Below are 17,346 nucleotides of genomic sequence, written 5' to 3' on the forward strand. Positions count from 1 at the left end.
GTTGCCGTGCTTGTGCACTAGGTGTGTAGGTTTCACGTGTATATCGTGTTGCACATTAATATATGTGTGTTTAAATAGAATAGTAAAAATGATAAATTACATATTGGTGTATAGTGCCGAGAATGATCATAAGTAGAATTTTTCTTATGATTTATCTCCTTTTCTCTAGATAACTTCTATTGACCAATACAAAAAACGTATTATTACTTTTTTTTTTTTTTTTTGCCTATACAAGTACTGCTAGATAACAACACTTTCTATAGAGAAGCAATATATTATGTAATTGAGTAGTGCTGCTACATTTATATACAAGTTTACCTAAAATATTATACGTACTGAGTGGCAGCCACATTTTATCGATGTTTTTTAACTTCAGACTTTGAATTTTAAAATTTTGATCATTTTCAACAGCTAACACATGATCAGTATGTATGATTTATATGCAAATAAAATTATAAGTATAGATATATAATATTTTCTTATTGAATTTTCAATGTCAAGTCTAGCTTAAAACTGGTGATGATTAGAGCATAAATAATCCATCCATTACATTTAAATCGTGATTTATTCGAATTCTCTCCTATACAAAACTTTAAACGTACAGGTCGGATTTGGACTCAATGAAGCTGTAGATCATCGATCGAGCTTAGTGGGATCATTTCAACACAGTGGCAAGACAAGACTTGGGTGCATGTTTATTTGCCTCACGACACCATAACAGCATATATCTAGCAACGTTAATATTACTTTATGATCAACATGAGCGACATGAAGACAATTATGACTTGGGTTAATTTCTACACGTTGAACACAAGAAATGACAACATGGGGATATTTCAACATGATCAGTACTGGCCGGCCAGACATGTCTCGTGTCATATCTAAGTACCCTTTAACACATGATCATGATGACCATGATAGATACAAGCTGACGAAACCATAACATGAAACATATATTAATACATATATATGATTAACTTCCCAAACTACATCAGTTTACATGACCTCAAGCAGTAGTAGTACTATTAACGTACAACGTTGCCCTCCCCGATTTTTGTGATCTTCATTTTGTCCACATTTGACTTTCGATTCAGATAACAAGAGAAGAAACCTTTGACGTATTCTTCCATGCCGATCCTTCCAAATAGTGGTGGGCTATTTGTATTCAATAGGCTTTTAACAGGCCCAATCTCTGCCTCGAATTTGGGGTTAAAGAACATGGCGATGGAGATCCTTTCTTTCTCTGCATTTATTGTTACCCTGTGTTCAATGCTCTTGTAGGCCCCATTGCTCAAGATCTGCGAATGACACACCACATCATGATCACGAGTACTTTTATACACATAACTGCAATGTTTTATTATAAGTTCTCTGATTGAGGATTAATCATTTTGTTTTTTTATGGGAAATTTCAAATTAACTGAAACAAACTACAATACGAGGGGATATATATAAGGATCCCAACAAACACTTCAAAACAAACATTAATTACAGTGCAAGAGAAAGAAAATTAATAAACGGAAAATCGACTGTCTTGCTTGCAGTCGAGAGATCAGACGCCGCCTTGAAGAGAGTTTTTTGTGCTAAAGAAAGATCCTACGTACATGAGCAAGAAGATCATGAGCAGTGCTAAAACAATTCATGGCTGCTGTGCCTAATCCTCGATTTTCTAATTCATATTCAAATGGGATATGATTCCCAGCTAAGAGTTCACGAGAAAGTACTTGGGGTCAGAACTTGTCCCGCTGGGGTAACTCTCATGGCTGGCCTGTGCATGGGAGCCAAATAAGTTTAGGATTGCGCCAAGTGTCTGATCTTACCTTGAAAAGAAGCGTATGGTAACTCATCAGTTCTCGTACGTGGTGCCTGTTGAATTAGACATGACCCTATTGATGACATCAACTAACTATAGTTGAGCAAGCTTACTAACCAGGCAAATTAAAGTACTACTCGATTGTTGCAGTCAAGGGCGGCAGATCAGCCACAAACATTTAAACACTTTGATATTAATTAAAACAACTTGGTGTTAATTCACGATTTACATGAGTATGCATGCATGATTAGATCGTAGAATTTAATTTCACATGTTTTAATTGTAAGTAAATTCAAATCCTGAACCCGTTCATGACTCTTCAACTAAGGACTCCGCTCCTAAACAAGTTAATACACAGGAGACAGTTAGCCAATCGACACCTATCAGTAAGAAAATTTTATTAATAATTAATTACATTTCAATACTTTGGAGACTGTATTTAATTATTTTAAGAATCTTATTTGATGCATTGTCACGTTACAGACGTGGCTACACCCGTGGCCTTGCTCTTGAAAGAAATAGAAGGTACGGAAAAATCAAAGTCAACATTCTTGATAACTTCACTGGAAGAGTGGAAGATAGTGCAGCATTGCTTGCCTCCTATGTTGGCACACTAGTCTGAGCTTATACCTCATTTTATGTGTGATCATGGAGAAATGTTTCGAATGAGGTGAAGGATCGCATTCGGAGTCGTGTACTAGTGAGTTTATATACAAACGTAAATTTATTTAGAGATGTTTTGATTTCATATTTTTTTTTGCAATTCACTTCTTAGGATGAGTTTGACCTCAATTTTGGCCATAGCGAGGATGTGCGAACTATGAACGAGTTGATGACTACATTATTTTAACTTCACAAAGGACGATGACATGACCATTTCAAGAAGTTCGATATGTTGGAAAAGGTTGTTCAGTCTCCTTTCAAAAAATGAAGTTACACGATTGGAGGAAGTATTATGATCTTTTCGCAAGTCCAAATTATCAAATATTTTAGATTTATTCCCTATAAGTTATTTACATCTATATATATTGGTTTCATATATTATATTTAACATTGTTAATTTCTCCTACAGGACTTAAGTTCTATCAATATATAGAATCGAACGGCTTTGACAATCCACCATCGCGCCGACTCAAGGTTATTCCAACGTCTTGCTGATAAAATGGTAATTGATAACTTATTAATTCTCACTCATTTTTATCATATTCTTTTATTCAAGTACTAATATTATTTTTTTAAAATTTACTAATGTGGCTTTATTAAAAATGTGATGATCCTGAAAATTTCTTCATCATTCATATCTATGTTGCTACTCACACTGATGAGCACAGTGAGTGGGTTGATCTTGTCACTAAAAATAATTGTATTAGTGATGTTATTTTCTGTGACTAAATTATACAACATGTGAAGTCATATTGTGTTTGATTCCTCGTTTCTTTTAAGAGAAATGATACTTGCAGTCGTGAGTGTGCAAACGCCGTGCAGTCGCTTTAAAAAAAGTGAATAAATATGGGACTCACATGAAAAGAAATTAATTTTTTAATAGTGGACTCCACTCTTTTTCAAAGCAACTGCACGGCGTTTGCGCATTCCACGACTGTATGTAGAATTACTCTTCTTTTAATATGTGAGCTTTATTATCATATTTTTGTTGTAATTGTAAGAAAAAGTGATTGAGATCCAATCAGCCTATGAGGAATCCTCTACTAGTGACATAGATATATTCACGCACGTGGTCAAGACCAAATCTAGTTTGGTAAGAGATTTGTGACGTTCTTTCATGCATGTCGGTTCATCCACCAAGACCTCAACTTCTAAAGTTAATAGTCTTACTAAAGATTTAGATGCAGCACGCTAAGAAATTGAGCAAATGAAGTTGAGACAGTAGGAGTTGAAGTCTCTCTTATCACGACAGTCTGATTTAGAGACGCCTATGCAGGAGGAACAAAGAGATCGCGATGAGAGAATACGCATTGAAGTCCAAGAGCAAGTGCAGAGAGAGATGATGGTCCAGATGGAACATGTTATGTCAATTCAGTAGGATTGCAGTGAGCGAAGAAAGAAAAAGAAATGATCAATATATCATTATCGTTATCAGTATTACAAACTTTTATTGTCTATTAATCTAACTCTATAAGACAATATTAATTGTTATATTTATGGTGTAATATGAAATAATTTATATGCTTTTTAATTTTATGAAATTACTATTTCTGATCATAACGTTCGCACATAAAGAACAAACGTTTGAACATTGATTCATGTTTGAATCAACATTCGAACAAAATTCCAACGAATTCGAACAAAATGTTCGAATGTAAGGCACTACATTCGCACGTTTTAACGCACAAACAATCTAAACGTTTGAATGATGAAAATTCATACGTTCAAACGACGAACTATCATCCGAACGTTATAAATGATACATTGGAACTCTTCTCCTTTAACATCAGAATGTTACATTCAAACATCATCAAGTTAACGTTCGAACGTAAATATCATTCGTGTAAAGCAAAAACAACGAACATCAATTTTTTTTACATGCGAACATTAATTAGTCAGGTTAACATTTGAATGTCGGTTTATACATCCGAACGTTACTTTCTGTGATGGTTTTTAACTGTCACAAAAATTCATCACGTTTGAACTCACGGCAGACTTCCAACTGAAAAAAAATAAATAAATAAAAAAAAGAGAGAGAGAGAGAGAGAACTTTTTGTGACGGTTGAACAATAAACCGTCACAAAAAACATTCTATGACGCCTTTTAGGTAACGACGGTTTGCTTATTTTTTGTGACGGTTTCATCCGTCATGAAAACCAAATTCTATTGTAAAATTGCAAGCTACCAGCGTACGTGATTTGGCTAAGACCAGCATGTTTTCATATGCTCTATGTGTTTTGTGTGGAATATATATTGCAGCATATATATATATATATATATAATATATGCACATGCATATAGTGTACTTTTGTATTGGGCTGTAAGAGTTTGGTTGCCGTGCTTTGTGCACTAGGTGTAGGTTTCACGTGTATATCGTGTTACACATTAATATATGTTAAAATATAAAGATAAAAATGATAAATTATATGTAAAAATGATAAATTATATGTTGATATGTGGTGCATCAAATGATAAGTAGAATTTCTCTTATGGTTTAACCCCTTTCTCTAGATAACTTCTATTGACAAATATACTATTGTATACTTTGGATAAAAATGTATTGTTACTTTATTTGCCTATACAAGTACTGCTCAACAACATTTTCTTTAGAGAAATAATATATTACGCAATTGAGTAGTACTGCTAGCTCCATGTATATAAAATTTTACTGACAATATTATATGTATTGAGTGACAGTCACATTTTATCGATTTTTTTTAATTTTAAATTGTAAATTTTAAAATTTTTATCATTTTCATGAATAGCTGACAAATCAATAGTACATATGATTACGTAAATAAAATTGTAAGTATTAATAGTATTTTCTTATGTAATTTTCAACGCCGAGTCTAGCTTAAAATTGGTGATAATTAGAGCACATATAATCCATCTATTACATTTAAATCGTGATTTATTCGAATTTTATTCTGTACAAAACATTAAACGTACAGGTCGGATTTGGACTTAATGAAGCTGTAGATCGAGCTTAGTGGGATCATTTCAACACAGTGGCAAGATAAGACTTGGGTGCATGTTTATTTGCCTCACGACACCATAACATGATGAGGATATATCTAGCAACGTTATAACTTCATGATCAACAGCGACAAGACAATAATGACTTGGGTTTCTACACGTTGAACACAAGATAGATACACAAGACTAATTTATTTGTCATTAAGACACCAATGACAACATGGGGATCATATTTCAACAGTACTGGCCGGCCAGACATGATGCCTCGTACTGTGTCTAACCCTTTAACACATCATGATCGATGATCATGATAGATACAAGACGAAACCATAACATGAAACATAATATATATATGTATATGATTAACTTCCCAAACTACATCAGTTTACATGACCTCAAGCAGTAGTAGTAATATTAACGTACGCTGCCCTCCCCGATTTTTACCTTCATTTTGTCCACATTTGACTTTCCATTCAGATAACGAGAGAAGAAACCTTTGACGTATTCTTCCATTCCGATCCTTCCAAATAGTGGTGGGCTATTTGTATTCAATAGGCTTTTAACAGGCCCAATCTCTGCCTCGAATTTGGGGTTAAAGAACATGGCGATGGAGATCCTTTCTTTCTCTGTATTTACTGTTACCCTGTGTTCAATGCTCTTATAGGCCCCATTGCTCAAGATCTGCAAAATGACACACCACATCATGATCACGAGTACTTTTATACACATAACTGCAATGTTTTATAAGTTCTCTGATTGAGGAACCATTTTGTTTTTTTATGGGCAATTTCAAATTAACTGAAACAAACTACAATTCGAGGGGATATATATAAGGATCACAACAAACACTTCAAAATAAACATTAATTACAGTGCAAGAAAAAGAAAATAAATAAACGGAAAATCGACTTGCAGCATGCAGTCGAGAGATCAGACGCCGCCCTGAAGAGAATTTTTTGTGCTAAAGAAAGATCCTACGTACATGAGCAAGAAGAAGATCATGAGCAGTACTAAAACAATTTTGTGATTGCGGAATCATTTATTTGTGGATACCAACGTTAGAACATATGCATGGTTGCTGTTCCTAACCCTCGATTTTCTAATTCATATTCACATGGGATATGCAGATTCCCAGCTAAGAGTTCACGAGAAAGTACTTAGGGTCAGAACTTGTCCCGCTGGGGTAACTCTCATGGCTGGCCTGTGCATGGGAGCCAAATAAGTTTAGGATTGCGCCAAGTGTCTGATCTTACCTTGAAAAGAAGCGTATGGTAACTCATCAGTTCTCGTACGTGGTGCCTGATGAATTTAGACACCCTAACTCTCATGGCTGGCCTGTGCATGGGAGCCATATAAGTTTAGGATTGCCAAGTGTCTGATCTTACCTTGAAAAGAAGCGTATGGTAACTCATAATACCAGTTCTCGTACGTGGTGCCTGATGAATTTAGACACCCTATTGATGATATCCACTAACTATAGTTGAGCAAGCTTACTAACCAGGCAAATTAAAGTCTACTCGATCGTTGCAGTCAAGGCCAGCGGCAGATCAGCCACAAACATTTAAAGATTTTGATATTAATTAAAACAACTTAGTGTTAATTCACGATTTGCATGAGTATGCGTGCATGATTAGATCTTAGAGTTTAATTTCACATGTTTTGTAAGTAAATATCATCATATATATATTATTAGAATCTTGATGATCAGGACAATCATAAAGTATGATTTACTTCTTTTGGAAATGACAATACTATTAGAAATTACTATATTATACATGAAGGATTGTTATATATTGATGTTCACGAGCAGTCCAATGCGGTCTTTTATATTTTACTATACATGTGGTTTAAATGGAAGCTTTAATCTCCAATTTCTTGACCGAATTAATTGGTGAATATATATAGAAAGATAGACACAATATTAATTAACTTCTCAGGAAGTGGAGTACTACGTCTATGAGTATTAAATATTGTAGGACCCAAAAAAGTTTGATCAAGATCGCTAAGGTGGTTTCCAAAATCTAGAGTACTATGTTTAACATACGTCGATTGAGGTTAATTTTCTTTAGAAATTAAAGATGGGTTAGAGGCAGATCAGAGCTAGCCAAAGACGGTATATAATATGACAAACCTCCATAATGTCTCCTACGTTGACGACCAAGGCATCTGGGAGGAAGTTCACCGGCATCCAAACCCCATCTTTCTTTATCTGAAGACCTTCTACTCCATTGACTTGATGAAGGATGGTTATACCACTGGCATCGGAGTGAGGGGTAACGCCAACAACAAGTTCTGGTTGTGGGCATGGAGGATAGCAGGCCATCCTCATTGATTGCATCCCATCTACAAATAACTCCTCTATCTCTCTCTTATCTATATTCAGACATTTTCCCATTAACCCCACAAGTGTCATGGCAAGCTCTTGCAACTCTGAGAAGTATGATTCTAAGGTGTTCCTGTCGGGAGAAGTGAAAAATATGACAAAAGTTGAGGTGTTTATCTGATCAGGGAGAGGGGGAGATAGAATTACCTCAAGGAAGAAGGGAGCTTTGGGAATAAATGTGGCTCTCTTCTCTGAATAGGGTTGATCAGCATGTAGAATCTATCACCCCAGTCAAGTTTTTGATCTTTGGATCGGATGACTGTTCCATAACCTTCAGAATCACCTGGCCTTACCTTGTATTTCGTTTTCTCTTCCATGGGAAGATTGAAGAATTCTTCCATCTCTTGTTTCAGTTTATTTAATAGTGAAGAGCTAACTCCATGGTTCACAATCTGTAATTTATACAGAACAACACATATAAGTACTATTCCAACATTTATGTTTGTTATGGAGAAAAAAAAAAAGAACAAGAAGAAGAAGAAAAACTAGACAGTCCACTGTTATTATTGTTATAATTTTTATTATAACACAACAATATTTGATCAATATACATTGATCTTCAATTTTTCTCTCGATTAATTGTTCCAATATACACAAATTATAAGGTAATGGTTGAAAAATATTGAAGAAAACCTGAAAGACGCCCCAATCTTTGCAACTTGAATGCAACTTCTGTAGTTCTAGATCATAGCAGTCTGTGGGCTCCCCGAAGACCAACTTTTCCATATCGATTGTGGGGATCACTGCAGCCAAGGTATTAGTACTGCAGTCAGAGAGACCAAGATCAGTCTCTTGATCTCGACAGATATAGCTCTGCGGGACTACTGCTGCTGTCGACATTAGCGCTTTGGCGAACTCCTTAACACTCATGAGAACTGGATTTGAGCTTGAAAAGTCAACTCCCTCCATTGTTACAGTTTGCAATATTGTTGCTTATGATCTTACCGAGGCCTGCACCTCTTAGCACGCTGCAATGGCCTTTATATAGCCAGCTGAAAGAACTTAATTGTGGCAAAAAAGATAAGAACAGTAATAATTATGATGAGTTTGGGAATATATGCAGGAAGCCTTTGACACGAGGAAGGTAGCGCATGCATATAAGAACCAAAGATATTAATTAAAATTAAATGGTTCGCTTTTTCTTTCTGGTAACGTTAACGCTTTGCCATGTAATTAATTATCAATTGTAAGTTGGTGACGCATGGAAAAGTAGTAGTGGCAGTTTTCATGCAGATCAATTGACGTACGTGTCCTACCTAGATAGCTAGCTAGCTAGTTAATTATTTTGCCCGCCACCTTCAATTTATTATAAGAATCTCATTTTTTTTTTTCCTTTTACGCTTCATGAGGTACTGAAATGTTATGCACCTAATATTTATTTATTTATGACAACCTCATCTCATTTATTTATTTATTTATTTATTTATGACAACCTCATCTCATTGATTAAACATGATCATAACAAGTGCTGAATACAGGAGTATCCTCCATATCCACTATACGTTGAGATTCCATCAGAGTAGACAAAGCATATTTACCTAGTGTATGTGCTAATACATTGCCTTTTCTATGGATATGATTAACAGTTCAGACATCAAAACATAAGATAGTAGATCTGATTTCTGATATGATCATACCAAAATAACTCTCATCAACCGGTTGTTTCTGAATATCCATTACTACTTTTTTGGAATCACATTCTAAAATTATTTTTCTCATTCCCAAATAAACTCCAAAGTTTACTGCTGTGATAGCTCCTTTTACTTCTGCTAACAGTGGATCATGAAGTAGAGTCTAATCATGAAGTAAAGCCTGTTTCTTTCTCATGGTGGCCAATATGTTGCCTTCCTCATCCCTGACAGCTATGCCAATTCCAATCATACACTGATTTTTATTGACTGCCACGTCCCAATTGATCTTGCTAAATCCTGGTGGTGGATTTTGCCAAGTACCAGTTCTTGTCGTATTGTTATTTTCTCTGTTTGATGCCCTTGTTTCCATTATCTCAATATCTTGTAACATTTGAAGCACCTTGGTCTGTACTGATTTAGGATCAATCAAGATGTTTTTAAAAATAAATTCATTCCTAGCTTCTCCACCAAAGATTCCATAAGGTTAGGGACAGTTCTTCCATTTCTTTTTTTCCAGGTTACTGAACATATCTTCAAGAAGTACCTTTAAACTCTTGCATGATACCTTGCTCTTTTGGATCTTTATTGAACATTGTCCTAGAATATCATTTGCAGAGATACATTCCCATAAAATATGTTCTGTGATTTCTGGTTCTTTTAAACAAAGAGGACAAATCTGATCTTCCAAAATCTTTTTCTTGCACAAATTGACCTTGATAGGTAGAATGTTGAGGCAGGCTCTTCACAAGAAATTCTTTGCAGCAGGAGGGATATATGTATCGTGGTCCAAGCTGCATGTGGCAATTTCATGCTGAACGTTAATTTGTCCTACCTCCTCCTTAAACCAGTCTATTTTGAGACGGCTGGTCATCAATTTCATTACAAGCTGGCTTCTGCTTTCTTTTCAATTTTATTGATTAATTGATTTAATATTCTAATATAATGTTTGATATTATCATAAAAGCAGCTTGCATTGCTGGATCTGAAGAAATCATCTTAATTTAATATATATATATATATATATACACACACACACACATACAGAGTACATGCAGATCAGGCCTACACCATGGCCAGTAGGCCTGGAATAACCATATTATTAAATGAAAATACTCTAACGTAAATTATAAGTTAGTATATATTATTGAGACAGACGTACATTAATATATATAAAATAAATTAATATAACCTTAGGAAAATGTCAATATATATTAATAATTAGCATTTTTATCTCTAAAAATCTTGTTGATCAGCATGCATGACTAGTACTAGTACTAGTACGTTAATTAGTTTCTCCTCTTTACTCGCCTTTTTTTTTTTTTTTTTTTAGGAATACTCGCCTTAATTAATTTGTGTCCATGATGACATTAATAATATATATATAAGATCAAACCTTCCACAGTTTGCTCAAGTGAAGAGAGTGATCAAGAGCTAGCTTTTTATACACCGTACGATATTCGAATGTACGAGATCTTAATTAAACGCTTGAATTCATGTATTTTATATATTTTTTATTTGGACTGATCAAATATTTTGTTCAAACTTAATGTCATGAATTGAAATTGAGTTAATATCTGAATTGAACTAATGAATCGACTAAATGATCCTAATCCAATTCCAATTTTTTAGTATATCTTATCTTTTTACCATATAATATATATGTTGAACATATTTTATATATATATATATATACACTATATATTATTATTATCTTTGACAAATTAAAGAACATAATTGCTTTCATGTATAATGTACAACACGATCACGTATAAAGCATGTTGCATGTTAATTGTAACTCGTGTAATTAATTTACATGATTGTTTATATGAAAAAAATTGAGAAAAAGGTGAAAATAGATAGAAACAACATTCTTTAATTCCTAGTACTCATCTTTTATATATATATATATATATATATATATATATAAATAGTACTGGCCAAACATACAGATCAATAATAAATACCCTTCAATGCAATATAAACAGAAAAGGTCCCATAACATTAATTTAAAAAAATAAAAATTTATTTCTCCCTCTCCTTTTTCTTCCTTCCTCCATCCACCCACATTGTCTATTAAGGTAGTTCTTTTTGCTTAGTTTTATTTTGTTTCATTCAAGGTCGAAAAATACAGATCTAAATCTTTTTGGCAACTCTAGATTTAGATCTTGAGAGACACGCACGGCACAATAAGTAGACTCACAAGCCGCAAATCGTTTGGAGAAAAGTGGCGGTTTTGCAAGTGGTTCTCACGCGCTATGCCCTCCGACAGCTCTTCTCGCCACACACGCCAAATCATTGAGCTCGCCACCGCCAAATCTTTCAGATCTAACATTTGTGGCTGAGACAAGTTGCGTGTTGCCTTTATGCGCCATCATAGATTTTGAAATCTATCAGAGTTGATCCAAACTGTAATCCGTCATTTTTCGTATCTATCTTACTGCTTTCCTTTTTGGTTTCCTTATTATTAATTAAAATAAAAAAAGAGTTCGTATCTAGGACTTTTGTTTGTAGAGGTTGAGTCATCTCCTTCTATGAAAGTCGTGAGGTTGTGCTATCTCTATAGAGAGTATCAACAGTAGTGAAGACCAGATCAGTCACAAAAAGAAATAGTGTACTGGTGGAGTTCTAAATACATTATTTTGATTTATGATGTTATGTTTGATATAGGGACATCTTAGAATATATCTGTTCATGGATGTAAGTTTCTTAATTAATAAATTATGACAATTTCCCTTAAAAATAAAATAAATATATATGTGTTATATGTATATACGCATGAGTCACACATATGCATAGAATCTAATTAACGTGCAATTACTACCTTTCTCTCCTAATATGATCATCTATAATTAATTATATTTAAAAATACAAATTAATTAGACGGCTTTATAAAATTCCTTTTGCCTGCTGGGGACTCGTAAAGACGTCATTTTATGATCCATTAATTATAATAATTCTCTACCGTCTCGATCATGTGGATTTCGGCTGGAATATATCCAATACTCTTTAATTAACAAAATATATATAATATAATGGTGGTCAATGTTTTTTTTTTCTTTTTAACTTTATGCAGAAGGTTCCAATTAGCTTGTAATTGCCTAAGCATGCAATTAAATTTCAATATATCGCAGTAACGTCGTCGATCGGAGTATACGATTGAGGTAACTAACGAAGCCCACATACATAAATATCTTTTTTTCGATTATTCTATATTTGTAATTATATGTGTTCGATCGAATCATTGGATATATTATATATATATGCAGTACTACTTTAATAAACAGATTTATAAAATAATTTTTTTCTATGATCTTTTATATATAATTGACACAAGTAAATTATTAAGGCAAGTAACAAATTAATAATATAAAATATATATATATATATATACTTTATATAAATTATTAAGGCAAAGTAACAAATTAATATATAATAAAGAATTTATAAATAACGTGTACAAAGAAAAAGGCATTAAATTTAGTCAAGACATGACCAAGATATTATGGACCATTTCCCGACGCACAAACTATACATCCGTCGTCCTAGCTAGTTTCAGCTTGCGTGATGCTTTATATTTTTTTGTCCTCAATCTACATTAATCTACATGATGTTCCCCAAAGTCGTGACAATTGCGGCCTGCCTGCCTGCCTATATATATGTGCATAAGAAACGTGCGTAAAATCCCATTCTCTTATATTATATCCAAGGTTTGACATATCATGTATGTAGCTAGCTAGCATATATATGGTTTGACGAATTGGCAATCAATTGGTACTCTTACTCGACTAACCATTTAAGCACGTTTCTGGTTGAGCCATTCAAGTTCATATATGATACAAATTCAAAGTCATTTGTGTAGTGGAATTGTCATCAATGACGCATGATTGTGGGTGCATGCATGTGTGTTTATACACATGCAAATAATCTGTCACACGATTCTTTACATTAATGTTTTTCAAATTATTTTCTTTATAAATAATCTGTCACACGATTCCTTACATTAATATTTTTTAAATTATTTTCGTCATAAATAATCTGTCACACGATTCCTTACATTAATATTTTCGTTATAAATAATCTGTCACACGATTCCTTACATTAATATTTTTCAAATTATTTTTGTCATAAATAATTATTTTTATAATAAATAATCTGTCACAAATTATACTTTTTTTGTATAGATATATGCAAATACAGGCATGCATGATATATAGTCGAAGAAACGTGCTGTGAATGAGTAATAGGGGTATAGAAACACCTAGTACCCGACTGCACACGATTCCTTACATTAATATTTTTCAAATTATTTTTCACCTTCATTGGCTCAAAAACTCCACTTTCAAGTCATATTATTTTTATTATTATTATTATTATTATTATCTCATCATGGCCCAACTACATCAAACCATGAACCGGCCGCATTAAGTCGTCCTAGCTAATTAGTATGTACATTTTAAAGATTTAGATGAAGATGATCAAGAAGATCAAAAGCTAGGATTAAATACTAAATATTAAATATTAATATGAGATACGTATACGCGAAAGAGATAATAACTTTGTTAACGATCATAAACTTGCAATATTAATATAAAAAATTATATTTTCAGATTCTAATTGAAACATAAATTCTAAAATTTAAATCAACTCAACTCTCACTTTTTTCGGCAAAGGTGAACGATGACATTTAAAATACTAATATCATTGGGTATTTCAATCCGAAACTTAAGTTGTGACGTACGTACTGTGCCATTAATATTTATATATTTTAAAAGGTCAAAATCTATAAATTGTAAGGCTATGTTTGGCTACCAAAGTCTTCCCAACACTTTCCAAGTATTCTCGTACTTTTGAAAATACTTCACATGCCAAACAACTTAAAATACTTTTAATGGGACCCACAAACTCACTTCAATCTCTACTCATAACTATTCACAAACATTCTATAATACTTATCACTATTATATATAAATAAAAAAAAATCACTATAATATTTATCACTATTAAATAAAAAAAAATCACTATAATATATAAATAAATAAAAAAATCACTATAATATATAAATAAAAAATATTTATCACTATTATATATAAATAAAAAATAAAATCACTATAATATATAAATAAACAATATTTATCACTATTATATAAATAAAAAATAAAATCGCTATAATATATAAATAAAAAATATTTATCACTATTATATATAAATAAAAAATATTTATCACTATTATATATAAATAAAAAATAAAATCGCTATCATATATAAATAAAAAATAAAATCGCTATAATATATAAATAAAAAATAAAATCACTATAATATATAAATAAAAAATAAAATCATTATAATATTTATCACTATAATATATAAATAAAAAATAAAATCATTATAATATATAAATAAAAAATAAAATCACTAAAATATATAAATAAAAAATAAAATCACTATTATATATAAATAAAAATAATAAAATAATATAATATATAAATAAAAAAATAAAATCACTATAATATTTATCACTATTATATATAACTATTCACAAATAAAATCACTAAAATATATAAATAAAAAATAAAAGCACTAAAATATATAAATAAAAAATAAAATCACTATAATATATAAATAAAAATAAAATCACTACAATATTTATCACTATTAAATTTAAATAAAAAATAAAATCACTAAAATATATAAATAAAAAATAAAATCACTATTATATATAAATAAAAAATAAAATCACTATAATATATAAATAAAAAATAAAATCACTATAATATATAAATAAAAAATAAAATTTCTATAATATTTATCACTATTATATATATATAAATAAAATCATTATAATATTTATCACTATTATATATAAATTAAAAATAAAATCATTATAATATTTACCATTATTATATATCAAAATAAAATAAAATCACTACAATATTTATTAATATTAAAAAATCATTATAATAAAATTATTATAATATTTATTATTAAAAATAAAATCACTATAATATTTATGGGACCCACACATTTTTCAACTATCTATCCAAAAGTCAACAACTCAACATACTTCACACATCCAAACAACTCAAAATACTTTCAATGGGACCCACAAACTCACTCAAATCTCTACTCATAACTATTCACAAACATTCTCAACACTTCTCAAGTATTCTCACTACCCAAACATACCCTAAATCAACAACGACGTACTTAATTACTTTTGCATTCTCTTGTTCTGGTTATTTAATTTCAGGAATTCTAAGAGAGTATATATGAATGATATTATAATATATATATATATATTATATATTTATATTTATATTTATATATTGCAAGTAACATGTCAAAAACATGCTTAAAAGGCCATTTCCTTTTGTAAAGATGATGTGCATGCTGTTTGGACGAATTTGCTATATTCAAGAAGTTTGGTACGTAATCGACAACACTTCCCATTTATGATACAAATTCAAACCCATTAATTTTGTGATGATCAGATCCATGTCCATCGTCATCAGTGATGCATATATACGTGTATATATTGATATATATATACACACACTAGTGCAGGAGCAACGTGCAAAGCACGTTTGTCTAGTTTAGTAAAATGATTATTTTTAAGAAAGAATGTGGTTCTTATAAAAAACAATATATATATATATATATATATAATTCAATCAACAATTTAATGCATAGAGAAAAAAATGTGTAAGTCCTAACAAATATTTTTGTGTAATAATAGTTAAGTATTGGATAATAATTACATGTCTGCATATATTATAAGATTAAAACATTAGTTAAAACAGTAACATAGTCCCATAGATAGTTATGATATCAATAATTTTAGTAAAGTTGTTTGTGATAAGTTTAATACAACTTCAACAAAAACATTAGTTTAAAATTTGATTTCCTTGATAATTCTATTGTGATCCATCATTTTTGTCATCTTGTACGGCATCAATTGAGATAACATTGAAATTCTTATACTTTTGTTGCTTGATTCGGTCAAGATCTACAAAAGTTGAATCATCCACTCTTTTTCTGAAGCTTTTTTTGCAAGATTTTTTATATATGACAAATTTTTCTACAAAATAAATTTTGATTAGCTTTGCATGATAAATAAAAACCTAAACAACTTAAATATTGAAAATTGAAGTATTGTAAATTAACACAAATCTTAAAATGGAATGTTTTTAATTAAATTATCATGGATGTCATAAATAAAACTAAAACTTCCACAACATTAATACAATCTTACCACTTCTCATTATGTTAATGAAGGACATGATTTGTTCAAATGTTGGATACTATTGCACAGAAGCAAGACTAAATGAATAAATAACAACTTATTAATGTGAAATTTGCACACTCACGGTGCATCTTAAATGCTATAAAAAATTTTGTTGATTTCTACATTGAACAATACAAGCAATCAAATTATCTATACTTTAAATAAAAAAAGGAAACAAACATAACAAAATAACATATCAAATCAAAAAATACCAAGAAAATGAAACCTATAAAAGAATAGATCAATATCACATATGAGAATTCTTAAATAAAATATTTGCCAAAATTTATTTGTTCTTCAAAGCAAGTGCCAAATAAAATTATAAACAAGGACCAGCTTAGTATATTTTTTAGCAATAACAATAACAATACTTATTATAACATTTGATTAGTTGGCATTTCAGAATTTTAGAGTTATGCTAATAACTAACTAATTTTTATTTATGTATTCCCAAGCATTTTTTATTTTAGGAAAAAAAAAATTGATTTAAAATATTCATTAAATAAATATAAAAAAATGTTGACGTGCTTTTTTTTCGCAAACATCCTTGGTATGATGCAAAAAACCATAGGATATTAAAAAATGTATAAGCTCTTAAA

The 17,346-nt window shown here is 31.1% G+C and overlaps 1 protein-coding gene across 2 annotated transcripts; it reads right to left on the bottom strand.

Annotated features, from left to right (window-relative positions):
• Positions 1-996: 996 nt before the first annotated feature.
• LOC108998031 (protein SRG1-like) lies at positions 997-8,931 on the bottom strand. Of its 2 annotated transcripts, none has more exons than XM_018974458.2 (4): positions 8,468-8,876; positions 7,982-8,226; positions 7,583-7,907; positions 997-1,298 (listed from the first exon to the last, which is right to left on the bottom strand). In XM_018974458.2, exons 1-4 carry the CDS (start codon positions 8,741-8,743, stop codon positions 1,026-1,028), a joined length of 1,119 nt encoding a protein of 372 aa, XP_018830003.1. In that variant the 5' UTR covers positions 8,744-8,876; the 3' UTR covers positions 997-1,025. The 2 variants fall into 2 exon arrangements, with proteins under 2 accessions (XP_018830003.1, XP_018830004.1); XM_018974459.2 differs by lacking the exon at positions 997-1,298 and adding an exon at positions 5,628-6,133 and having other exon boundaries at positions 8,468-8,931.
• Positions 8,932-17,346: the final 8,415 nt, after the last annotated feature.

The sequence above is a fragment of the Juglans regia genome, chromosome 3 (assembly GCF_001411555.2).
Source record: "Juglans regia cultivar Chandler chromosome 3, Walnut 2.0, whole genome shotgun sequence".
NCBI classification, from domain to species: Eukaryota; Viridiplantae; Streptophyta; class Magnoliopsida; order Fagales; family Juglandaceae; genus Juglans; species Juglans regia.